General features: G+C 47.0%; 1 protein-coding gene across 6 annotated transcripts in view; it reads right to left on the bottom strand.

Annotated features, from left to right (window-relative positions):
• ACSL3 (acyl-CoA synthetase long chain family member 3) overlaps positions 1-26,749 on the bottom strand; it is a 3,215,977-nt gene that overhangs the window by 354,831 nt on the left and 2,834,397 nt on the right. The window contains exon 14 of one of the 6 annotated variants that reach the window (XM_069618148.1): positions 14,596-14,686. The exons of the other annotated variants lie outside the window; for them this stretch is intronic. Within the exon in view, the coding sequence (XP_069474249.1) occupies positions 14,596-14,686 (91 nt within the window). The remainder of the gene's footprint in view (positions 1-14,595; positions 14,687-26,749) is intronic. 6 annotated transcript variants of the gene reach the window in all.

The raw sequence follows: 26,749 nt of genomic DNA, 5'->3' as shown, positions 1-26,749 counted from the left end.
GAGGGTGGTGGCTGGTCGAAAGTCTCACATCAATTTGAGCCGACCGACAGCAACTTCGCCAAAAATGAGAAATAAATTGACTACCTCGATCCGAAATTAGAACTGAAGGAAAACCGTGCAGTCGGACGATGTTATCGAGAAATTCTCGGGCCAGAGTTGCTGCTGTTGGTAAGCCTTTGAGTGGAATGAAATGCGCCATCTTGGAGAATAGGTCCACGATTACTAGGATCGTATTGTATCCGGAGCATGGAGGTAGATCGGTGATGAAGTCCATAGAAAGCGTATGCCAAGGGCGAGGCGGGATGTCAATAGGGCGTAAGAGGCCGGCTGGTTTTTCCTTTTGACTCTTGTTTTGGGCGCATACTCCACAGGACATTATAAAGTCTCTGATATCTTTTTTCCAAGACGGCCACCAGAAGTAGCGCTTGATCTTTTCCGAGGTCTTGGTCATACCGGGATGTCCTTCCATTAAAGAATCGTGATAACAAGAGATTACCTTTTTCTGTAAATCTGTGCTGGGCAGGTATAACCGTTCTTGGAAATATAATAGGTTGTCCTTCACCGTAAAGTCCTTTCCCTGCAGATGCCAATTCTGTATGTCTGCTGGAGTTACCAGTAGCCTGGCTTTATCCTTAACTTCCTCTATGGATTGTGTGGCGATTACACCTAGAATTCTTTGTTCGGGAATGATAGGTACAGGTTTAGGATTGATCAAATGTTCTTCCACTCCCATCCGAGAAAGGGCATCAGCTTTACCTTTTTTTGTACCAGGTCGATAGGTAATTATGAAGTCAAACTCGGCAAAGAATAGTGCCCAACGGAGTTGCCTAGAGGATTGAGCTTTTGCGGTTTTCAAATATTGCAGGTTTCGGTGATTTGTAATCACAGTAACGGTGTGTCGGGCCCCCAGAAGATAATGCCGCCAAGCCTTAAAGGCGGACTTGATAGCTAGAAGTTCCTTATCAGTAATAGTGTAATTGATTTCAGGAGGCGAGAATTTGCGGGACCAAAATGCCACGGGATGCAACTGATTGATTACTGGGTCCTTTTGTGATAGAACTGCCCCCATGGCAAGGCTCGAAGCATCAGTTTCAACGATGTAGGGGAGTTCTGGGCGAGGATGTTTTAAGATCGGTGCAGAGATAAATCTAGTCTTCAAATTCTGGAAAGCTTGTTCCGCCTCGGTAGACCATTCAAAACGTTTGTTTTTCTTTAACAAGGCGGTGATGGGCTGGACTATTCGAGAGAATTCGGGGATAAACCTGAGGTAAAAGTTAGCGAAGCCTAACATGCTTTGAACACCTTTTACGGAGGATGGCGATGGCCATTTGAGAATTGCATCGACCTTCTTTGAATCCATACGCACTCCGCTAGGTGATAATATGAATCCCAAGAATTCAACTTCAGTCACGTTGAAAACACATTTTTCCAACTTAGCGAAAAGTTTGTGTTGACGCAATCTCTCGAGGACCATTTTCACGTATTTCCGATGTTCAGTTTCCGATGAAGAATAAACGAGGATGTCGTCAATGTAAACAACAACACACACATCTATGAGCTCTCTGAGGACATCGTTCATAAAATATTGAAAGGCGGCCGGGGCATTGCAAAGTCCGAAGGGCATGACCTGATATTCAAATAGCCCATACTTGGTGCGGAAGGCCGTCTTCCATTCATCGCCCTCTTTTACTCGTACCAAGTGGTAGGCTCCTCTAAGATCCAGCTTTGTATATATGCATGCTTTTCTGACTTGGTCCAGGAGTTCAGGGATCAAAGGTAACGGATATCTATTCTTAACGGTGATCTGGTTCAGGGCGCGATAATCTACACAAGTTCTAAGGTCCCCTTCTTTTTTTGGAACGAAGAACAAAGCTGAGGAAGCAGGGGACTTGGAAGGACGAATAAACCCATTCGCTAGGTATTGATCCAGGTATTGTCGGAGGTGAAGATTCTCAGGCTCGGTGAGGGCATAAATTCTACTACAAGGAGGAGTAGATCCAGGTATCAGGTCTATCTGGCAGTCATAAGACCTATGAGGAGGTAGAGAGTTAGCCTGATCCTTCCAGAAAACATCTTGGAATTCTAGGTATTCAGGAGGTAACTGAGGAGCCTCCGAGGAAATTGCTGCCAGTGCATCACCAGGTCGAGGGTGACAAGTAGAGACACATTCTGGAAACTGAACCGTTCTTGCTCGCCAATCGATCTGAGGATTGTGCTTCTCTAACCAAGGAATTCCTAGAATAATCTGGAACTGGGGGGCCTTGATCACATCGAACACGATCTTCTCATGGTGTCCATCTTGACTTACTAGCGTCACTTCTTGGGTGGTATGCGTTACTGGTCCGGAGGCTATCTCCGTACCATCCACCGTAGTAATGACGTCCTTTACAGCCTTTGGACAAAGAGTCAGATTCATCCTCAAAACCATTTCATGATCCACATAATTGCCGATGGCACCTCTGTCGACGTAAGCTTCAATCGCATGTAATCGATCCGGATGTTCAGGGCTAATGAGGACCATAGGTATCACGAAATGCGAGGTCACGGAACTGGTTTTAACGCTCGGCAAGAGGACCTCTATTCTTGTCGTGCGAGGTTGTTTCCCTGCTCAGAGTTTGTGACCCTGGTAACTGCAGCTCCTACTGCCTTCTTGGCTGGTTTCACCGGACAGTCTCGAAGAAAGTGCCCCGAGTTTCCGCAATAGAGGCATAATTGCAGCCGTTTTCTCCTTTCCCGCTCCTTTTGTGTTAGTGGTCCTTTCAGGCCCCCTATTTGCATGGGTTCCCCGGAGTCTACTCCTTTGGTAGGAGTTGGTGGTTTGGAAAATACTCGAGCATCATACTTGGAACGATCGGCCTTCCTGTTCTGCAGTCTGTGGTCAATTTGAACGACTAAGTCAATATAGTCCGAACAGTCTTGCGGGGGATTCACTACTTGGGCTAACACATCTTTGAGCTCTCCACGTAGACCTCTATAAAACAGCGTAATCCTTTTGTCCTCAGGCCATCGAGTTTCCACTATCAGTCTGTTGAAAGACGCAATATAAGCCAAAAGGTCTTGATTACCCTGTCGCAATGAAAGGAGCTCATTGTCCAAGGCCTGCCCCTGTGAATGTCTTGCAAACAGTTTTTCCATACTGAGCTGAAAAGCTCGAAAATCATGGAGAACCGGATCATCTTGATTGACTAGAGGGATCGACCAGTCTGCCGCATTGCCACTAAGGTACGAAAGCACAAAAGCTACCTTAGCTTCATCAGTTGGAAAGGCTGCTGGCCGGCATAAGAAGTGCAACCGGCACTGATTAATAAATACTGCAAACCTCTTTGGGTCACCAGAAAATCGTTCGGGCGGAGCCAGAGGTACATTCCCAGGTAGGTTGATCTGCACTGGGTTCGTAGAGGATGTTGAAGGAAGATTTGCCCCTGATGCGGGTAAGGGAGTTTGTCCGGCTTGTGACTGTAGCAATTGTCTAGCGAGATCGTCTGTTCGCTCCTTGGAAATAATCAGTTCCCTTCTTAGAGCATTCGTTTCCTGACGGGCTGCATGCACTTCTGCTCTTAGTTCCCCAAGTAACTGGGCTAGCTGGTCGGTATCCGAGGTTTCCATAGCGCCTGGGTGGGAGTTTTGCGATAGGCTTTGCGTTCTGTAACGCTCACCTGATTCCCGCAGAGGCGCCGGTCTTGACTGGGTGAATGCTGTATCTTCAAAGGTGATGTGTAACACACGGTTGGCTCTTTGGGCTGGACCTCTGTGCACTGTATGTCTGACTCGAAGAGTAAGATGTCTGCAGATAGAAAATATGGGATTAATGAACTGGGGTTATTGGGTGCCTCTCTCCTCTTCCCTTTCTCTTCTCCTGTAGAACCCCAAAGGTTAACACCCTCACCTTAGGTAAGTGAACGCTGAGCTCTCCATCTGCCTCGGGGCAGGGTGCCGTAACCAGTTTCTTCACTGGATAAGGGTGCAGGCCTCTTGACCTCAGAGGACTGCTGTCCGTCGTTAACTGCACGAACGGTAAGTTCTGGGCACTTCAAATGTCTTAAAAGTCTTTTGTAATGATATCTCTTGTTTTGCAGGGTTCCGGCGATGGCGGATGGCGGGCTGATGAGAGTTGAGGATCGAACCCGCGTGAGGAATAGAAGCGCCTGGAAGCACGTAAGTAAGCGCTTGTAGCCTGCTTCACGATGCGCACTAACTGTCCCTTTTATCTTGCAGGTACAAGTTCGGAGCTTTAGAGAAGCTGAAGGGTGCTGGAATACCCACTGGATTTGGCGTGGGAAGGAGTAATGGCACGTGAGTAATAAAGTTGCCCAATGTCTTTAAACGCACCTTCTTTTGTCTTTCAGATGCGGGATGCAGCGCCGAAGGCCTCCGGAGCGTGCGAAGAGCTGGTAAGCTTTTGTCTTTCAGATGCCGGAATGCAGTGCGAAGACCTCTGGAGCATGCGAAGAGTAGGTAAGCCTTTGTCTTTCAGATGCCGGAATGCAGCGCGAGGCGTTGGTGACAGCCGATGGACCCGGTAAGAGATGCGCTGCCACTGAAGACTGTAGTGCTAACCTGTTCTTTCTTTGTCTTTACAGGTGCTGCTGAAGACTGGATTCCAGGATGGTAAGCCTTTGTTCCCTTAGGCCCAGGATCAGAAGGAGAAGACACGATGAGCGTTCTGCTGCAGAGAATGCAGAATAACGCAAAGCAAGATTCATCCATCGGGTGTGGTTTAAATAGCCTCCTGTAGTGCTTAGGTGTCTCCTTCCACAGCCACGCCTAAGAAAAGAGTTCCTGCATTCCAGAAGAGTTCCAGTGTTCTGAACCTAGGGAGTGGCTCCTGCCCCACCCAACAGGAAAAATAGTCCCAAACAGAAGAGGATCAGGGGTTCAACTGGCAGGTAAGTAAGCAGCATGGTCTGCTGCAGGTAAGTCCACCCAAGCATTATGAGCCCGGCGCTTCCAGCGCTGGGACTGGGCATCTTTATGAGCCTGGTGCCACTGGCGCCAGGACAGGGTCCAAAAGGTCCCAATTGGGACTGGCTGGCACTCGGAACCGGGGTTATGGGTCTGCTTCCAAGGGAGTCGGGCAAGTCCTGATCTTTTGGAAGCAGAGATCATGACAAACACCTTAGGAGGTCACAGAGGCAGTAAGGTATGTAAGGCTATGGGCCTTTAGGTCCTGACTGGAAGACCAGGTTGGCATTAGCCAGTAGGAGTTACCGTCCATAATTATTTTTCATTGCTTTATTTGGGGGAATGGGATGCATGGGTTAGGGCAGATGGAGCCCATGTGAAGGACGAGGGTCAGACCTGGGACCCCCCCTCCTCCCCTTAGTTGGGCCTTCCTAAAATCATTCAACAGTAAAGAATTGTCATGATTCCTGCCCCCAGCCCCCTGGCATATCAGGCTGGAGCAAGGTCACGGCCACCTAGTCGGCCCCTAAGGGCCACTCCATCTCGCCAGACACCTACTTGGACTCAGACTTGGCGCCTTTGGCACCAAGCTCTCACACAGTCCTGAGATCCACTTAGTATTGGGCTTACAATGTATTATGGGGCAATGGATGCCCCCATGTAATTCAGTTCCTTGAACTGGATGAGCGGTCTAGTCTTTCGGGTGTGGCTCTGCCCAGGGATACCTGGGATACCTACAGACTATTTAAACCACAGCTGGCCTGAGAAACATGCTTTGCGTTTCTCTGCACCTGCAGCGTGACACTCACCGTGCTCGGATCTCCTGAAGAGGCCCACTTCTTTCTTCAGCGCCAGCGCACCTGCAAGAATAAGAACTTTGTTGCCAATACTCACCTCGAAGAGCATCCAACTTCTGTCCAGCTCTTCCCAGTCTTGCGGATTCCTACGGCAGAGTCATCTCCATCTCGGCACGCCGCGCCCTACCAAAGGGGAGAAAAATAGAAGAAAAGACGTTAGTAAGCATTCTGCAATACTTAGCTCTCTCGAATTTGCAAATAGAGTTTAATCCTTACCTGAACTCCCATCGATCGGACAACTTCTGCTCCGGAGCATCCCGCCAATCTGAAAAAGGGGAAAAGACACATCAGGTTAGCGCAAAACATTTAAGAGGCGCCGCACATCGCGCTTTCTCACCGGAGCTAATCTCCTCAGCTCGCTTCCATGCTGGGTTACTGCGGCACCTAAAAGGACACGGAAAAGACGAACATTGGTTAGTGCTAAGGAAGCCAATAAGCATCACGCTCCGCATTCCTACTTACTTCAGCAGCGCATCACCATCCTCAGGACCTTCATCACCTAAGGAAAGAAAGACACAGTATTAAAGGGACTAGAGCCATCAGAACTTTTGTAAGACTCATTCCAATTACCGGTCGGGCTGAAGCTGCAGCAAGCCCCGTCAGCCAGGCCCGTGCCAGTGAAGCAACTAGGCACCCTCCAGCCCGCATCACCCAACGCACCCCTGCATCGAAGGCAGGACGGAGAGCGCCCCACATCAAAAAACAAGGTGAGGAGAGGTCCGGGGGAAGGTTGGGACCCAGGGAAGAAAAGGGGGGCCAGACAAGCAAGACCAATAGGGAATTGACCTCTGATAACACTGTGTTTCAGGCCCAGTGCTTGGTTGAACAAGTCCAGGGAAGGGTTCGAAGTGGTCGGAAGTCCGGACCGGCTGAGTGGCGTCCCCGTGGATATCAGGTGAGCGTTACAGAACGCAAAGACTCACACCAAAAATCCATCTGGGCGTCATGGAAACGTCAGAAACCGACCAGTTAGCCCAAATGTTGGGACAGTTACGCTCCGAAGTACACGCAGCCCGGTAGGAGACCAACACCCTGAGGAGGGAGTTGATAGTTGCTAAGGAACGAACAGATGACCTAAGCCGACAACTTGTCCAGACGCAAGCGGGACATGCACCATTGCCGGGAAACGTGCCTACAATGCCAGTACCATCAGCCAGCCCTGTTCAGATAACCCTTCCTGGGGCAGTTCCCTTGGCGTCGCCGGAGCGATTCACTGGGGATCCTAAGAAATATGCCACTTTTATGAAACAGTGCCGTCTGCACTTCTTTTGCAGGCCCGGGGCCTTCCCAAATGGCCAGTCACGGGTCACATTTGTGCTATCTTATTTGAGCGGAAGTGCTGCAGACTAGTCAGTATCATTTGTGACTCAAGACGATCCTCTGTTACGCGATTTCAGGGGTTTTCAACAGGAAATGGAAAAACGTTTCGTCCGTCGTACTCATGGACAGGCTCTAGACAACAAACTTCTATCCCTTCGTCAAGGGAACCAAGACCTATTGACATACATCGCCACGTTCAATAGACTTGTGGTTGAAGCTGAATGGCCTGCAGAGAAGAGAACCACGTTATTTCATAGGGGTCTGCGGGGAGAGCTAAAGGATGTCCTCGCACAAGTAGTGGACCCCCCTCAGGACTGTGCAGGATTTATTAACCTGGTGGTTCAGCTAGATCAAAGATTGCAAGACCGAAGAGCAGATCGGATCAGACCCGACTCTCGCCCTATTTATGTGCGTTCAAGGGACAATGTTTCTCGATCAACGGAAGGCTCAGGGGAACCAATGCAGATTGGAGGCGTCAGGTCACCCTTGACTAAGGCAGAAAGAGATAGGAGGAGGCAACAGCAATTATGTTTGTACTGTGGAAAATCGGGTCACTTTCTAAGGAGTGCCCAGTGAAGCCACCGAGAAGGATGATAGGAGCTACGGACAAGGAAGAACCCACCAAGAGTCGGAAAACTGCCCAGCCCGGCAAGTGTAGGGGTCCACTTGTCGAGCGAAGAAAGTGAACTACAGACCTCCCATTTTGCACTACCTGTGATCCTGATCGATCACTAACAACCATCGCGGATGCACGCAGCAAGAGCGTACATGGACAGTGGAGCTGTTGGGAATTACATAGACCAAGATCTCGCAGCAAAGATGGGACTTCCTTTATGTCCAAAGTTAACCACAGACACTGTAACCACAGTCGATGGCATGGAAATAGCCTCCCGTCCAGTATCCCAATGCACTGCAACATTAACCCTTCTGTGCCAGGATGGGCATCAAGAATCTATCTCTTTCGACCTCATCAAGGCACCTCAGTTTCGACTGATTTTAGGGAAGCCCTGGTTGGTAGCTCATAATCCTCGAATAGATTGGCGAGCAAAGGAGCTGACCTTCTCCAAGACCTGTGCTCAAATGTGTTATCATCAATCGACGCCAGAACCTCTACGCTTGGGGGGGTTTCAAGGGGGGAGTGCTGTCATGATTCCTGCCCCCAGTACCCCGGCATATCAGGCTGGAGCAAGGTCACGGCCACCTAGTCGGCCCTAAGGGCCTCTCCATCTCCCCAGACACCTACTTGGACTCAGACTTGGCGCCTTTGGCACCAAGCTCACACACAGTCCTGAGATCCACTTAGTATTGGACTTGCAATGTATTATGGGGCAATGGATGCCCCCATGTAATTCAGTTCCTTGAACTGGATGAGCGGTCTAGTCTTTCGGGTGTGGCTCAGCCCAGGGATACCTGGGATACCTACAGACTATTTAAACCACACCCGGCCTGAGAAACATGCTTTGCATTTCCCTGCAGCGTGACACTCGCCATGCTCGGATCTCCTGAAGAGGCCCACTTCTTTCTTCAGCGCCAGCGCACCTGCAAGAATAAGAACTTTGTTGCCAATACTCACCTCGAAGAGCATCCAACTTCTGTCCAGCTCTTCCCAGTCTTGCGGATTCCTACGGCAGAGTCATCTCCATCTCGGCACGCCACGCCCTACCAAAGGGGAGAAGAATAGAAGAAAAGACGTTAATAAGCATTCTGCAATACTTAGCTCTCTCGAATTTGCAAATAGAGTTTAATCCTTACCTGAACTCCTGTCGATCGGACAACTTCTGCTCCGGAGCATCCCGCCGATCTGAAAAAGGGGAAAAGACACATCAGTTTCGAGCAAAACATTTAAGAGGCGCCGCACATCGCGCTTTCTCACCGCTGCTCATCTCCTCAGCTCGCTTCCATGCTGGGTTACTGCTGCACCTAATAGGACACAGAAAAGACGAACATTGGTTAGTGCTAAGGAAGCCAATAAGCATCAAGCTCCGCATTCCTACTTACTTCAGCAGCGCATCACCATCCTCAGGACCTTCATCACCTAAGGAAAGAAAGACACAGTATTAAAGGGACTAGAGCCATCAGAACTTTTCTAAGACTCATTCCAATTACCGGTCGGGCTGAAGCTGCAGCAAGCCCCGTCAGCCAGGCCCGTGCCAGTGAAGCAACTAGGCACCCTCCAGCCCGCATCACCCAACGCACCCCTGCATCGAAGGCAGGACGGAGAGCGCCCCACATCAAAAAACAAGGTGAGGAGAGGTCCGGGGGAAGGTTGGGACCCAGGGAAGAAAAGGGGGGCCAGACAAGCAAGACCAATAGGGAATTGACCTCTGATAACACTGTGTTTCAGGCCCAGTGCTTGGTTGAACAAGTCCAGGGAAGGGTTCGAAGTGGTCGGAAGTCTGGACCGGCTGAGTGGCGTCCCCGTGGATATCAGGTGAGCATTACAAGAATGTTTGTATTGATAATAAAACACCTGAACTGTATACTTGCGTTACTGAAGCTATCTGTGACACCCATTTAAAAATCGAGGAACAGAGGTACCCTCAGACCTGCCATTGCCTGTATGCACAGATACAGATTACTATATACATCTACAGAACCAGAGGCAACAGAATGAGGGCGGGAAACTCAGTCAGTCATGGCAAAAGAACTTCACCCTCATACAGTTAGGAACAGGTAGGTGTGGGTAAGTCAGACATAGGAGACAGACACAAAGATAGCTGGACCATTTCTTATTCATGAACTAAAAAAAACAGCTCTTATCCCTACCAATAAGAGGGTTTCCCTGTTCTTTAAAACAAAAGGGGGCGCCAGAGGATGTCTCACAAAATAAAACAAAAAAGCTTTCAGTCATTGGTCCAAAACCTACGCTAAACTATCACTATCCTTACTCGTTTTTAAAGAAATCAGGAAGACTAGAACCCTACGCGTCTGCTTAGGCTGGGTTATTTCACCCTAGTGGGACAGCGGCTAGTTTCAGACCCCTCCTCCAATGGTTCGATCAAGTCTCTGGTAGTTCAAAGTGAATAGAATACTGGTTGTCACAAAATAGAAAAGCAATGTTTTTTATGGCCACGAAACCATGTTACACTTAACCTGAACTTGTATCTTGTCTCCAGAGATCTGTCGCTCTGACCTGGGAAGGTTGGTATTCCGAGTCCTGTAGTTTTTAATCTCAGGCCCTCCTGGGCTCTCGGACTTCGCTGGGGGTTCTTAGCCATGGATGGGCTTTGGTCGAGTTCAGGCTGTGGGATTTCTCTGGCTTTATTTCCTCTTGGTGGGTTATTGCTTCGGTAAGCTCCTTGTGGGCTTCTTCAGTCTCTGTGGTTCTCTGGTTCTGTTCATCCCTGGGTGGGGTATTGTTTCTGTGAGCATCTCATAGGATATGGGCTCCTCGGACCCATGCAGATCGGCGTCCTGGACTCACTTCGGGTTGATGCCTTAGGCGGTTTCGAGTTGCTTCCACCTTTTAGGAGCCTTGGAGTGGGTATGTTGGAACGTCTGTTCCTCTCGCGCTGGGTGGTGGTTCTTTCTACCTCTGCGGTTCCCCAGTCATTGGGAGCTCTGCCTTCATCAAAGCTTCAGCGCTCTGTACGCTGCTTCTTGTCTCCATCCAGAAGGGTGTCTAATTGACACTCTGTTCTACCTTTGCATAGCTGTTTTCCCCACTCTGCATTGGATGCTATCCCTTCTTGCTGGTTTCCTGTCAACTTTATAGACCAGTCCATGATGAAGAGGACGATTCCATTGGTCATCTCTCTTACCTGGAGACAGTAAAGCATATAGGTCAAAAAACCAGCCATACCTCTAAAAGGAGGCCCTGTATATTATTGGTAGGTTCAATTCCCATATAAGCAACAAACATTGGTGTTGGGTAATGGAAGGGTGGTGTAGTGTGTGAGGGGTCAGGAATGTGAGGTAGACAACTTTGTGAAGATTTTTGAAAAGATGCCATTTCATTAACTCAAAAGGATGGATAAACGCCTCACTACCTCTACCCTGATTACGATTTCCCTGCCTAAAATAAACTAAAGGAAACATTCAGACAAAAGGTTTCTGTCTCTCACACTTGTACATACAAACAATCAATAAGGTAATATATGGAAGTTCAAATAAAAGAAATATATCAACCTGATGACAGTCTCTCCTTATAATCTAGGTGAATTCCCCCTTCTCCAAATTCAATCACTTCAAGAAGGATAAGGAAATCCTGTCTTGTAACAAAGTTCCAATTTAGGTATTTTGGTTCCACCTTGATAAAGGAAAGTTGCAACTTGAATTCACCCAACAGTTCACAAATGCCCCACAAGGTTTTTCCTCTTTCCACTTGTGACAAAAATAGCTCAAACAGGTTCTTCTCAAACAAGGCATTCCATAGTTCATCAGGAACAAAAATGTCTTTATCAAGATCATTTTACAACAGTTTACTGAACACTTGTTTTAACTATTCTAGATATGTTTGCAGCAGTTCACACAACACTTGCTTCAGTGATATTAAGTTGTCAGGACTATCAGTCCACAAAAAACATCTTAGTGGTTCTGCCACTTCAAGACTTTTGGCTACACCGCAGTACTTCAATGAATTCCACCTGGTCCTCTGCCCTGGTGTACTCTCCTGCCAGGACAGAAAAAACTACTAACTACAAGTACTTCTGTAAGGGTTATATTGCAACAATTAGTAATGTATTTTGCTTCACTACATCAAGTGTAAGTATTTCCTCTGGGAAAACAAGAAACACATTGATGCTTTTTGTTACACTGTTGCAGACTCATGCACATCTTCTATCAGAAAGACAGCCCTCCTGCCACTCTTGTTTTCCATTTTCACATTAACCAAATACTGACAATGGTCCAGTCTCACTCTCACACATCTTTGGCCTCGACAATGTGGGTTTAAGCAAGTTCCTCTTATGACCTCCTTTACATATGGGCAATAGATTTTATAAACACTTGAATTCTTAATGGCCCTCTCTTGGCTTTGACAATGTTGGTTCTTTATAATTTGCCTTGATAGAATTCTCATTTGGCTTTGGCAATAGGCGTTTGTATTGGTTTCTGGATGTATTGCCCTTTCTTTTGTTAGCCTTTAATCTGACCTGCATCGTTACAATCACACCCTTCTGGTCTGATAGTTAATTTCTTGTTCTGCCACCTGCTCCTTTTTAATTCAGCTTAGTTCGCAATAGAATGATAAGTCTGCTTTATATCAGTTCAGTATTCAAAAACAGGTTTCTTTTTCCACTTCACTCGGTTTATATTATTTCTGCGCTTAAGGCCTCTGGTCTTGGCCAGCGGACAGTTACCGGGTGCTCCGGTGTCACTGCCTCCAGGTCCTCTGCTTCTGCTTTCCTGCGTGGCCCAGCAATCTCCCCTTCTCAGCTTCCCGCAGCCCACTCCAGTCAATAGAGTTCTCCTCGCTCCCACGGATCTCCGGTGCTCGCCTGCAACTGGCACTCAACCGACAATGGGGAAAGCTTTCAAATTGCACGCTTCCCAATGTGAAACCTCTGCAATCAAGGTATCAGACAGAAGAGACCCTCCCTGGACCGAAATCCGTTTAGCATACGACAGTGGTCCCAGTGTCTCTGCTCTCCACTAACATCTGCTGTTACTTGGAGGTGCCACAACTGCTCCGCCTTCTGCTACTACTATTCTCCTCTTCCATGACCTGCACCTGAAGGGGCCTTTTATGCATCCCAATCTCCCTCAGGTGTGGGTCATTATCACTAATAGGCTGCAACTTGCAGTCTCTTGCCTCTGCAGCCCTGTTCTTCGTCCCAGTGCTGGGAATTGTGTGACTTGGAGTCCGCAATGTAAAAATCAGCTTTTTCCACAGCTTAGATATTACAGTATGCCATCAGAAGGGTAGAGTCTCTGGAGAAGTTATAAAAAGGATGTTCCCCTTCTTCTCGACCTGCTGTCGCCCCGCCCCATGTGATCCTCCCGTAGAACACCATCCCCAGAGTTAGGATCAGGAAGGGCCTGCCTTTCCCTGGCTACATGAGAGGGGTCCCAGTTCAGAGTTTCTGAGGGAATCATCTGATTCATCACTGGAGAAACCGTAATTTGGGCAGGTGTTGTCCCATGGTGTGTGGGGGCTGGGGGGGCACACCCCCTGTGGGATTTTGTTTGCCCTGTCCTCTAAGGAGGGGACTGGGTAGCAGGCTTACCTCCCTAGCCCCAAAGAGGGTGGCTCCCCATTGGAGAGAAGTAACAAATTCCCTAAATTTATCAAATAGGCTAACAGCGTAAACACCCAGGACCAGGTTCAGCGTGTGACAACCAAAGACAAATCTGTCCCAAAGGACTACCCAGTTTCAAGTCCCACATCAGAACCTGAAGCCATAATCGTGGGCTAGACCTGCCAGACAATTCCTGCACTAGTTGCCTGAAGTGATGCAATCAAGTGCCATTTCATGAGATATGTCGGAAGGCAGAAGGAAAGCACTATAAAATCTGACAAGCGCAGTTAGTATATGATTTGAAGCTGGTGAGAGAGGAGTACAGAGGTAGTTGAAAAACAGAGTTTGGTGAAGGGGCAGGAGATAAGGAGCTTGGAGGCCAGAGGGGAACACAGCACTGGAGAAGCTTGACAAGTTTAAAGAGGTGGTTAGTGAGATTAAGGTGGAGGTTGGTGAGAATAAAGAGGCAGCTGAATATCTGAGGGAGTAGGCTGGCAAGATCACGGCAAGAGGTTATTGAGACCAGGGGAAGAGGTTGGCGAAACCAGGGGGAGGAGGATGGCGAGACCAAGGGGAGATTAGGGTAGAGGTTGGAGAGATTAAGGAATAGAAAGGGAAAAAAGGGGGCACTGGAAGCTGAATCAACTCATGCAGCATTGAAACAAATAATTGTGAACAGTTAGACAGTAATCAAACAATCACTAAATGAGTTGAACCTACAGCAAGAACACAGGTAGGGGAGGTGTTGCCTGCACCTCATAAGAATTGATACAAAAGTTACGCATGGATATCTAGCGCTGGTACCACCAGTACATTATCAATACAATTTCTAATATGAATATATAGATTTAATTAAATAAATAGAGTCAGCCGACACAGGTTTCAACAACTAACAGGTATTTTTCAAGGCTGAACCAATAAAAGAACCAAACCAAATATCAAAATGCAAATAAAGTTAAGAAGATTCCATAAAATAACCATAGGTAGGATTTCAGTAGTAAGCAATGCAATTTACAAAGATCATACATTTGAAAGATGAATAATGAAGTAATTTAGAAAAATGACATAATGGATGAGAAATAAAGAGGGAGGGAAGAGAGAGAGACAAACCGGTAATATATGTATATTAAATCTCAACTTATCACATTATAAACAAGGGTGAAAAAGGTCAGGGCATAGGGGGCCTTATCAAGATGTTTTTGTGACGTCACAGTGTAATCTGGGTGCATCGCTCACTGTGACTAATCAAATATGTGAGCAAAGGATCCTCAATTAATTATAAGAATATCAAAGTTCAAGTGATTATCTCGTAAGAAAAAATGCAAAGAGGTTTTTACCTCAATCGATCCATGCTGGGATAGCCAATGTGGTATACAAGCCGTCAATGGCATGTAGTGGTCATCTCTTGTGAGAGCTATTGAAGTTGGTCTACAAAAGAGAAGTAATGAATTGGGGACACATGTCCTAAGGATACGTTGTTAGTCTAAAGAATGCTACTAGTGAGGACCACACAAAATAAAAGCATGGGGTGCTTCCTTGTTGAATGTAAAAGCTACGTGGTTCCCAAATGTTGTTCTTTAGTGGATGCCTGATGGCGTATGAACAGGAAAGCCAAAATAAGGCTTGCAAAATATTATTTGTAAAAATATAATTATACTTATCACAATTTATTTATTTTCACATTTATAGCAGCACAGAAAACCATCAGGCATATAGGCGCTAGTTACAGAAAGTGCAAAGTTGCATTATAAAGTGCAGGACCACGCATAAGGGTTAAAACATGCAGGTGGATCTTGGAGTCAGTAGATAAACATTCTGGCAAAGCTGCGCCTCGTTCCAGGGGGTTACATCAGGTATGCAACTACGCAGTAGGTATGTTGCAGGTTATACTATATGAACATCGTTAAGCTACGGAATACATCAGGTATGTTGCAGGCATGTTATGATTAAAAAGTAGAAGAGGCTTCTAGTCAGTCAGATACGTTAAAGACAGTGAAATTATGTATACAGTTGTGAATAGAGGGTCCAATCCCATGAGGAGAAGTTCAGGTAAATATAGAGCAGAGGTTGCGGGTTGTAAGTCAATCAAAGGTATGTTGTATTCATTTAAAATTGAATGGAGTGCTCCATTGCAGGTCCAACCCAATATGGGCAAAATTAGAGGTATATGCAGTGGAAGGCTGTAGATCCGGTTTAGGTAAGACAAAACAGGTGTAATAGGCCGGGAAAAGCAGTGACAGTGGCGAAAGTTATATAACAGGAGTCAGTAAAAGAGTAACCAGGCCTAGGTTGGAACAATACATAACGTGTAACAGTGTTGGGAGTTGGTTGCTGTGTGTTGAAACCATTTCTTAGCTGTACAACATGGGGGGACCCTGGAATCTGTCGTTCTCCCGCTTTTATCTGTCTATCTATTCATCTCTATTTCACTATACACATCGCTTTGTCTCTCTCCATGCCAACCTGTCTTTGCATCACGCTATATGAATAGCTCCATCCTTCTCTCTCTCCATCTCTAGCAATATTTCCATATGCATATTAATCCCTGCATCTGCCTCTATCCATCTCTGGCTTGGCATATCTATGTATCCATATTTCTCCCTCTATCAATCTCTGTCTTCATTCATCTCTGTATATCAACACACATCTTTCTATTCATCTATCTTTTTGCTTTTCAGTATATCCATTGTAGGGGAGGAGTGGTCCAAAAGACCCCCCTTGCCTACATTCCCACCCCAAGTGAGGGCCATGGCTCATCGGGCGTCCCCTCCTTACCACCAGGGCCCAAGTGGTGGATGGCTCACCTGCAGAAGACATTGCCCGCACGTATTGAATTTAGCTAGGCCTCAGAAACCATTTTGTCTAATAGAGATGGTGTGAGCTCAGCGCACTGTAGCGCGGCCCCCACCCTCGGAGAGTTTCAGTTATCCCTGTTGCCGCAGCACCCTGGCAGATCCACTGTGAGCCCGTTCCCACGAACAAGACGGACATGAGCTAGCATAAGATACTAACATTGTAACATTCCACCTTTCGCAGTGTATCATTGCTCCCAGCATGACCCGGCCAGCGGGCCTGGGCGATGAAAAGAACGGTAAAATGGTCATCAGATGGCAGAAAGTCTCCACATATTAATGCCAAGACCACTTGCAAAGTGTGCATTTCTCCACAAAATCTCTTCCATTACAAAAACCTGTAAAATATATAACCAAGATAGAAAGCATGCTTCCATGATATTAGCAATGAAGAGCCCACACCACTGCAGTTGGGTACTAACAATTAAAGAGCGTTCCAGGGGTCTATTTGTTATATGTATCACTGGACAACTTACACTCCATGGTCCTGCGCCATAACCAAACTAATGCTGCTAGAATACACGAGAAGGCAAATGTAACCATACAGAGGGCTCATGTGAAGGATGCGCGAGAATGCACTTGTCATGTGTGTATGTCTAAGCCCCTTATGGGCCACCACCGTCACGTACGGTGGCGGGTCATTTTCTATGTACTCCACCAACCTCACTACTACCTCACTTACTGCAAATGTATATGCATATAACTAAATACTGTAGTTGTTAAAACATAGTGTACGAATAAGGTGCTCAGACTGGATATAATCGAGACATATCCAGCAAAGTTGAAATGTATGTTTTCAAGTGATTCAAATAAGTATTATAGAGTGTTCAAATGTTTGTGATGTTTTCACCTTAAGTCGGCAACATACGAGGAAGATACCTTTTGTGAATATGTGCAAGGCCATTCCCCCTCCCGCCCTGCGAAGACTGCCAAACAAGGGAGCAGAGGCCCGCGCCGCGCTGCTCCACCTCCCCCAACTAGACTGGAGCCGCTTCAAAGATTTGTAGTTCCCTCCGCAGCACCCAAGGCCACGGCCCGCCACCTGCATTATTTACAGCACAGCAGTAAACCTCCGCCTGAACACATAAAATCCAAAGGCGCCCCCTCGTAAACCCCACAACCCATCGGATCATCTTAGACTTATGGCCCTGTGCAATTAGGACATCCAATACTGTGGCAACACACAGCGGCACATCCATAACAACTTCTAACAAGACAGAAAGACATGTACCGCCCGTCCCAGGCCCTGAAGCTTAGCACCTCGACCTATGGCACCGGACAACAGGACACTGGTAACCATGTCCTGACGTATTACCATCAGACCCCTCACAGGGTGCATTCCTCCTTTGTTGCATTAACCTGTAGAATAACCTATTGAAAGATTTACTAAAGAAGATAATATTGCAATGACTGAATGACTGCGGTGTGCATGGCATAGGGCAAATAAGTCAGGAAACGACATTCATCTCTGACACTGGCCACAATGGCGCAACAACACCGCCCGGATGGACTCAGCTGACCTGCCAGGCCCAGCCCAACCCACGAGGCTGACCAGTGACGTCCTCAGCCAAGGCCAACCACATCGCAGCAGCACCTATAGCTAGTCATCGCCACCCAATCCCATTGAGCTTGTGCACTCTATAGTATGTAGGTTCTTATGACGTTTTTTGTAAATATATACGCCTGTCTTTGCTATTGTCAGACAGAGCGCTCTCGGAGTTTGCAGAGTTCTTTGCATGCCCTATTCTGATAGACTCCCATTTAACCTCACCCGCACTCTGTCTTGGCTTTATTCCCAACTTGGGAGAGTCCTTCATTGTCTCTCATTGCGAGGAGGATCGTGCTGGTTGGGGACGCTTGCCTTCAGTGGTGACCCCGAAAGCGTGATTATTATTATTATTATTTTTTCCCGACCTATCATTACCGTCCACTTTTGCCACGAGTCTCCGGTCGAAAAGGGATACGCACGGTGCGCCGGCTCCGGGAGGCTGCCCGCCAACGGCGACCGGTACACTAAGAAGTGCGCACTCAATAGAGAGAGGGTACGGGATCCCGGTTGAAAAATCCCCTTTGAGTACCGCTCGCCGGAGCCGGGGCTGACTGTTGAGCGGACGGCAACACTTCCTGGACGGACCCAGTTTCGGAGACTATCGGTTCAAGACGGGCACGTGAGTATTGAGTGCGAGCGATCGTAAAGGGAGTGGAGGAAGAAATCTAGGACAGAGAACGAAGAGGGGTAGAAAAGGGGGTACGCAGATCTACTAAGGATCATCCTAAACTTTCTTTGCTTTTTCTTTGCATATGGCCATTAGGATTAAGAGGTGAATAAGAGATAAAAGTGACGGGAACCTAGCTCCGAAAGGGGGTGGAAGGCGGCGCCGCATAGTCCTATCTTGACTAGTACTGGGAATATATGAAGAAGTGGATAATAAGATAAAAGTGTCTGGCAAAGGGGGACACGGAGAATACATTAGTGACTGCTTTTTTTCTATTCTTTTCTTTGGGGTTGGGGGGAAAATAAAAGTGAGATCAGTACAAAACGTTAGGGAGAAAGTAAGAGACAGAGAGTTCTACTAGAAGAGGGAAGAGTAGATCAAAATATATATATATATGCGCATCAATATATCTGAATAAGACGGACAGGGACAGCCGGCTAGGGAGGAAAGGGAGGGCAGCTTGAATTGTGAATAGAGTGTTACAGAGAGGTGTGTGCACCTCGTATGCGTCAGAAGACAATTTGGTGCTGTGGGTGTGTAAAATGGCTATAAATGTATAGTAATTGAATGGTCATGGTAAGTGTGGCCGGATAAAGCCTATTGAAGACAAAAATGACAAGGTGAAGTGAGTGTGTACCTTTTTGATTTCCAGGTTGATATTGTCAAAATCACTGACGGTTTGCTCATGTATGTGCCCCCCAAAGAGAATAGAATAGAGACTGTGTATAGCCAATTTTGTATTGTGCAGGCAGGGGGAAGAGCACAAAGGAGCACATTATTGAATGTGAAGTAGAAGACGAAAACCCATATTGGTACTAAGTTTACATTGTAATTGTGGACACACAGAGACACACAAGTACTAGGAAAACACAAAGATGGGGGCCGAAACACCCTTATCACATATTTGTAAGAACCCACCAGGGTACGCGCAGCGAATTAAGAAATATCATGACCAATGGATAACAGAGCTGAAGGGAGAGGGGCTACCCCAGATATGGCCCGAGGGGGGGGTCATTTGATAAGTGTTCTGGATATGGTGGCCACATGCATTTGTTTGAAATATAAGGGGAAGCAGTTGCACAATAGGAGGGAAATATTAGATCTCTGGAGGTTATTTGAAGAGATACCACCGCCTAAAGCACCAGCATTAAATCCTGACCTACCATCCACCACTGACAATCCACTGATGATACAGAAAGATGCTAAAGAATTGTCAAATGTAGAGCCACCAATAGAGGTAATAAGCTTGTACCCGATATTAAACAAGCCTGTGCCCGTAGAAGGGTACAGTGACCCCACTTATGTGCCTCCCCCGACAACTACTACACCCCACCGGCCAACGGCACCCCCGCCATATGAAAGTACAAGGGAGCGAACCCAGGCAAGTACACAAAGGGTGGACATAGAAAAGCTAACAGATGATTTACAATCAAGGCTCTCAATAGCGAAAGATGAGCTCTCAAGGATAAAAGACATATGTGAACAAACAGCACTTAATGCAGCAAGATCAGGGTGCACGTCTAGAGCGCCGAGTGAGAATTGAACACTTGAAGACGGGTGGAAAAAAGGTGAGATACTGTTCAGAATTGAGGAAGAACCGACACGAATAATTGAAGTAGGGACACGAGAGGGAGGTATTGATAATGAAAAAAGGCCTATAGGGGACAGAGAGGAACTACTATGTGATATAAGGGACGATTTAGAAGAAAGCGACAGGTTGAGCATGGCAATGGGAGGGGGAAGTGAAGGGGTGGATGGTACATGTTCAATGAGAACACTGGATGATGAGTGGACGGGACGATTGAGAAATAGGGTGGGGAAAATGGCGTCACTGGGAATATCAGCAGCCAAAACGGGTACAGATGCCACGACAAAGGGAAGGTTACAGCTCCCATTGATACATAGGGGAGGAGGGAGGCCGAATTATATCCCATGGGCTCAGATGGATAAGGCCAATTTATTAAAGCTATTGCCCCCGTTATCGGGAGGGGCAAGTAAGTGGATATACGCCTTTGAAAAACACACTGCCGGGGTACCCCTTGCAATAGGAGATGTGAAGAGCTTGCTTGTATCAGCAGTGGGGGATCAGGCTGATAGAGTATGGGTCAAGGCCGGTTTCCCGGGAGTAACATTAGACTGCGACCGCCATGACGGGGCCTCCTTTAACACAGTGCGTGCAAGGGTGTGGGATGCCTTGCGAGAAACGTTTCCAGATACGCCAGACTTACAGTCAGTAATGCAGTGTACAATGAATGACGGGGAGGAGGCTATGGATTACATTTTTCGGGTCCAAGAGATGTGGAGAGCAGAAACGGGCACGCCCTGGTATCAATCGACATCTTTATTTTACTTCATTATAAAAAGAGGGCTCCCAAAAGAGGTGCAAAAGGCGCTTGACAAGATAGCAGGCATTGAAGCGAAAGGTTGGCCTGAGATTCAAAGCATAATAGTGCACCACTGCAAGAGGATAAAAGAAAGGGAGAAGGAGGTGGCACAGAAAAGATTGGCAGACGAAGCGAAACTAGTGCAGACAAAGTTGGTGAAGGTCGCAGCAGCAGTAGCCGCGCTCCCACACAGCAGGGAGGGAGATGAAGAGGAGGAGGGGCTGGTAGCAATACAAGGAAGGATGGCAACTAATTGGGCTGGAGCAGGACAGCGGCAGTGGAACGAGCAGGAGCAAGGCAAAGGTCCGCAGTGGCAAGAGTGGACCCCTCGAGGGGGACGAGGTGGGTACAGGGGCCGAAGAGGAGGCGGACCGGAGTACGGGGGAATGGGGGGAAATGGATGGCACGGTCCTAGACGTGCACAAGGAAGTTGCTGGAACTGCGGAAGATGGGGGCATTACTCTAGGGAGTGCAGAGGCAGACCCAACAATGGGTTCCAAGAGGTAGAACATTATGGCCATCCCCACCCGGGGAGCCCATATGGTCTTCCAATGGGACAACAACAACAGAGAAACCCAGGTCAAGGAAATAATGAGCAACAACAGGGACATCAGTATAGAACACAGAACCACCCACAAAACAATGACAATATGCAGTACACGCCAGGCAACCCTTTTGCAACAGCAGCAAACGGGGCCCCCGCACCAGCACCCTATAGCGGCGTATCAGTGGTTTCGGGGAGTGTCTTCAATCAAGGGGGGGCGATGAGACACCCCGCATAGGACAGCCCACAGAGAACACATGTGTCCAGTTCTATCTACCACCTACGATGCATCAGAGGAACCATTGGTAGGGGCGCAGATAGGAGACAAGCAGTTCATATTCATGGTTGATTCGGGAGCGGAGAAATCATGCATTAGAGAGGGCCGGTTCCCGTTATCTAACCGGAAGTTAGAGACGCAGGGGTTCTCTGGGGCTGTAATTGAAGTTCCTTACACAGAAGCATTGGATGTAACAGTGGGGGGTAAGACTGTAAAGACACCCTTACTGTACTATGAACACTCACCAATAAATTTATTAGGGAGGGATCTCCTGAGTAAACTCAACATGACCATATCATTCACTGAGAGAGGTATAGTGTGTTCAACACCCGGAATATGCCCATTGCGTGCAATGTTGGTAGTACAAGCCCACACAAGAAGTACGAGGGTTGCCGGAAAATGAGGAAATGTTTATTGAAGGGCTAAAGACACTGGCCCTCATAATTCCAGAGCTCAGAAGAATGGACTGGAGGATTCCAGCAGAGTTCCTCTTCCGCCCCATAGTGTGCCCCGACACAGTACCAGGATCAGTGGTATCATTAGACTTGCACGCTGTACAGGTATCAGCGAAAAGGATTTCTGTGATTGGATTAGATATGGAAGGATGTGAGTGGCATACAGTGCTGTGTACGAATGCCAACATCGCCCTAAGAGACTTAACAGATGAGAATCTCTTTTCAGATGCAGAAGGGGATGGTGAAATAGTAATGGAAATAGCGATGCCCTGTGACATTTTGATTCAAGCTAGGGAAATCCCTGTTCAGCTGATGGCAGTGGTGGGAGCACCACCGTCATTCTTTGATGATGACATGAGGCTCGTACCAAATAATTTGTGGACAACAGGCCCCCATGATGTAGGGCTGTTGCATGGAGTACAACCTGTGATAATTAAATTAAAGCAAGGAGCAATTTTACCCCGAGTGAAACAGTATCCATTGTCCTGAGAAGCTGAAGAAGGGATAAAAGAGACAATAAATGCACTACTAGCACAAGGGATCATAGTGCCCTCAAACTCACCATGTAACACATGCATTTACCCGATCAAAAAAGCAAAGGGAGGGTCGTGGAGGATGATACAGGATTTACGCCCCTTGAATGATGTAATTCAGAAAGAGTTCCCTTTGGTCCCGAACCCTGCATCAATACTATGCAGTATCCCAAAAACAGCATCGCACTTCACGGTGGTCGACTTGAAGAACGCATTTTTCTCCATTCCCCTGGCTGAAGAGAGTAGATACCTGACAGCGTTCACACTAGGGGGAAAGAGATAAGAACATTGCAGATTACCGCAGGGATACTGTGAGAGCCCAAGCATATTGAACCGCATATTGCATGAAGACTTGGGAAACCTATCAGTTGAGAGTACAATCATTCAGTACGTAGACGATTTACTAGTGTGTGCACAAGACAAGGAAACATGAAGAAAGGATTCAACAACACTCCTGACTCTATTGGCCAACAAGGGGTACAAGGTAGACAAGGGAAAGCTACAGTACTGCATGACAGAGGTCGTATACTTGGGACAGCTAATATCAAAAGATGGAAAACGAATAATCCCCGATAGGGTAGAAGCGATGAGATCAGTAGGAGAACCCACAACAGTGAAAGAGATGCAGAAGTTCTTGGGTATGTGCAACTATTGCCGAGCATGGATATTAGATTATGCAGCATACACGAGACCCCTACTACAAGCACTCAAGGAAGCACAACAGGAGAACAAAAAAATAGAATGGTCAGAAGAAATGAGTGCATCATTTAGATCATTAAAAGAGTTAATTTCAAGCGCTCCAGTACTCGCAAATCCTGATTATGGACGCGAGTTTTACCTATTCTCACACTGCAAGGGAACACTTATGACAGCTGTACTGACACAGAAGACGTCCCTAGGACACAAGCCTTTGGCTTACTATAGTGGTACTCTAGATGCCGTAATGCAAGGCCATTTCGCGTGTGAGCAATCACTCGCTGCAGCCGCGTTCGCGATTGAGAAAAGTGCCACAATAGTAATGGGTTGCCCTGTGACATTGTTTGTGGAACATTCATTATTTGCAATACTTGAGAGGTCAAAAAGCACACTGACAACACAGCGGGCAACAGCCTATGAGATCATATTGTCTAGCGCCAATATCCATGTGGTGAGATGTAAGACAGTGAACCCTGCAACATTCATTACAGAAGCGTGCACACTAGAGGATATGCAGGAGCACGACTGTGCAACTTACACAGGAGAAAGAGGGGAGGACACAGTGGTGTGTGAGAACGCCCTGAGCGAGGGGGAAGTGTACTTCGTGGATGGGTCTGCATCGATTGACGTGGACACGGGAGAAAAACATGTTGGTATGGCAGTAGTGAGGTTAGAAGACGGTGAGTATGAAACACTAGTACAGTACCGCCTCCCATCACATTACTCCGCACAAGCAGCAGAACAGATTGCGCTCATCGAAGCACTACATGCAGCCAAGGGTTGCGCAGTGACAATATATACAGACTCAGCTTACATGACGACGACAGTACATGGAGGTCTAGCAAGATGGGGGCGGAGGGGATTTCGACGGGCAGACGGAACACCAGTACAGCATGCAGAATTGTTGAAAGAGTTAATTGAGGCCCTACAAAATCCTACTGCGGTAGCAATAGTGAAGTGTCAAGCACATACATCCAACACAGACGTTGTGTCTTTGGGAAACGCGGCAGCGGACGCTGCCGCCAAGGAGGCTTCCTATTTTCAGAAATATGAAGCAGGTGAGTACGTGCTGCAGCACAAGACAAAGGAAGAGCTCCCAGAAGGCTACAACATGATGCCTATATCACAAATACTAGAATTACAGGAAGGAGCTAGTGCAGACGAAAAATTGATGTGGACAAAACGAGGGTGCAGCAAGTCGGCAACAGACTTACTGTGGCGACAAACCAACTCAGGGAAAGTGGTAATGCCAATTAAGTTATTGGAAATTGCGTTTCAACAACTACACTTCCCTGCACACAATACCAAACAGCACATCGCAGCAGAAATACAAGAAGAATGGTTCGTGCCCTGTCTTCAGGAGCACATATCTCGATTGACAATGGAATGCACAACATGTCAGATATACAATTCAGGAATGACATTACGCACGCTCCGGGGAACAATTCCAAAACCCATTGGCCCATTCAGAGAGCTACATATTGACTACGCGGACATGGGAGAAAGGTGTAATGGGGCACGTTACATGATCGTGGTTGTATGCCCATTCTCGAGGTAGGTGGAAGCAGGCCCATGTGCACGCCCTGATGCCAAAAGCGCTGCAAAGTTCTTAGTGAGGGAAGTGTTCCCGCGCTGGGGAATTTGTGAAGTGATTCGCTCGGATAACGGCACTCACTTTGTAAATGAGCTTTTCAAGGAAGTTACTACATTATTGGGAATAAAGCATAAATTGTGCTCGATTTATCATCCTCAAAGTAACGGCGTAGTGGAAAAGATGATTGGACTGTTAAAAGGCAGGTTATCAAAACTATGCTTTTCATTAAAAAAGAACTGGATTTACTGTTTGCCCCTTGCGCTATTTGAGCTGAGAAATCAGCCGAGCAAAGACCACCATTTGTCCCCGCACGAGATCGTGACTGGGAGACGAATGTACACAGCACACTCCCCACTGTGCGAACACTCAGATGCACACAGAAGCACTGCGATATTGGGACAAGAGTTCACAGACTATTTGAAGAAATTAACAAGGGCAGCGCGCGCAATATCAAAGCAGCTCTCTCCACCCTTCACTAGAGAGGAGGGAAACATAACAGGGTCTGTCACGGAGCCTGAACAACAGCTACAGCTGAATATGAACTTGTGTATGTGTGACAGTAATGGACCTGAATGGGAAAATGGCTGATAAGTATACTTGCATTTTTTTAAGATGTTACTGAAAAAACAGGAAAGGAAAAAAAAAAAGTTTTTTCTTTTTATCTTGTGGACTTATATGTAATAAATGAAGTGATCAAATTATGAAGTGTTACACCCTTGTCTGTGCATCCCCGTCCCTACAAACCCTACCCGCTTCCGTTCCCTGTCAATATATATTGGCACTAATAGTGCCAACAAAATGTTTACATGCATGCACTTAATGCACTTTTATATCTCAAACAGGAGCTACCATGGCATCTAACGGGCAGCCTGCAACGGATAGAATTAGTATAATGAGAGAATTATTAAATGAGAGATGCAGATATTCGTATGAGTGTGGATTATCTGTGTGCATTACGTTGTTTTTTATAATAATGTTTGGCCTGGTTACATATTGGTTTGTAGCGTTCATCTCTATCGAGATGAACGAGGGGGGAGGGATTAACAGCACTGGAATTAACAGCACTACTGGGACCAATACAACTGCAAGTCTCAATAGTAGGGAAGGTGATTTTTTGGTATGGGACGGAACTAAACTTGTATGGAGTTATCATACCACACCATCCAATGCTGTCATCTTAGAAAAGAAAGAGCCACAGGTTGGAATGCAAAACAACACAAGGTCTCCACGAAAGATATCTAATTACAATGCCCGCAGTTTAAATGACCGAAACTCGTCTGCCATATCGTGGTTGTATAACACCCCCACCAGCCAACCTGTCCCCATCTTAAAAAACAACCTGCAAGATAACGTCAGGAACGAAAAGGAAAAGATGCTAGCAACACACAATATCTTATATGAGGAATGGGCCAAGGGGGGCGGGAATGAGAAAGGGGGGTCTATTTTATCCCTCGCCCAGGAGGTTGGGAAGTACATGAGGAACAAGATCAACAGACGAAAAAGGGACGCAGGGGGAAGGAGGTATGATGAGTACTATGGGTTAGGACTAGATAAAATGGAAGACCCACGACACCCCCACCAGACAAATAAATGGTATGCGGATATGAGTGCCACAGCTAAACAAACAACAAACGAGAGCTGTTATGTCTGCTCCCTCATTCCTCACGCTTCAGGTACACCCAAAGTATTGCTACCCAAAGAGTTGCCAATTATAGATGCCCAATGTCTCCTTCATCTCACGTTATGCAGGATTAAGAACACCTTCCAGGCACATGAAGTTACTTTTAAAATGCTGCAGAACGAGAAAACTTGCTATCCAAAGACGGCAGGGGTGGTATGTCTGGAGGAACCATTTTTTGTAATACAGGGGACACTTTTTTCAGACAACAAGTGGAAGGATGAAGAAGTAATGTGCAAAGCTGAAGCACTGAGAGGTGTGG

The sequence above is a fragment of the Ambystoma mexicanum genome, chromosome 10 (assembly GCF_040938575.1).
Source record: "Ambystoma mexicanum isolate Mex_15411 chromosome 10, UKY_AmexF1_1, whole genome shotgun sequence".
NCBI lineage: Eukaryota > Metazoa > Chordata > Amphibia > Caudata > Ambystomatidae > Ambystoma > Ambystoma mexicanum.
The sequence above is the reverse complement of the archived record's forward strand: the minus strand, read 5'-3'. Positions and strand labels throughout refer to the sequence as shown.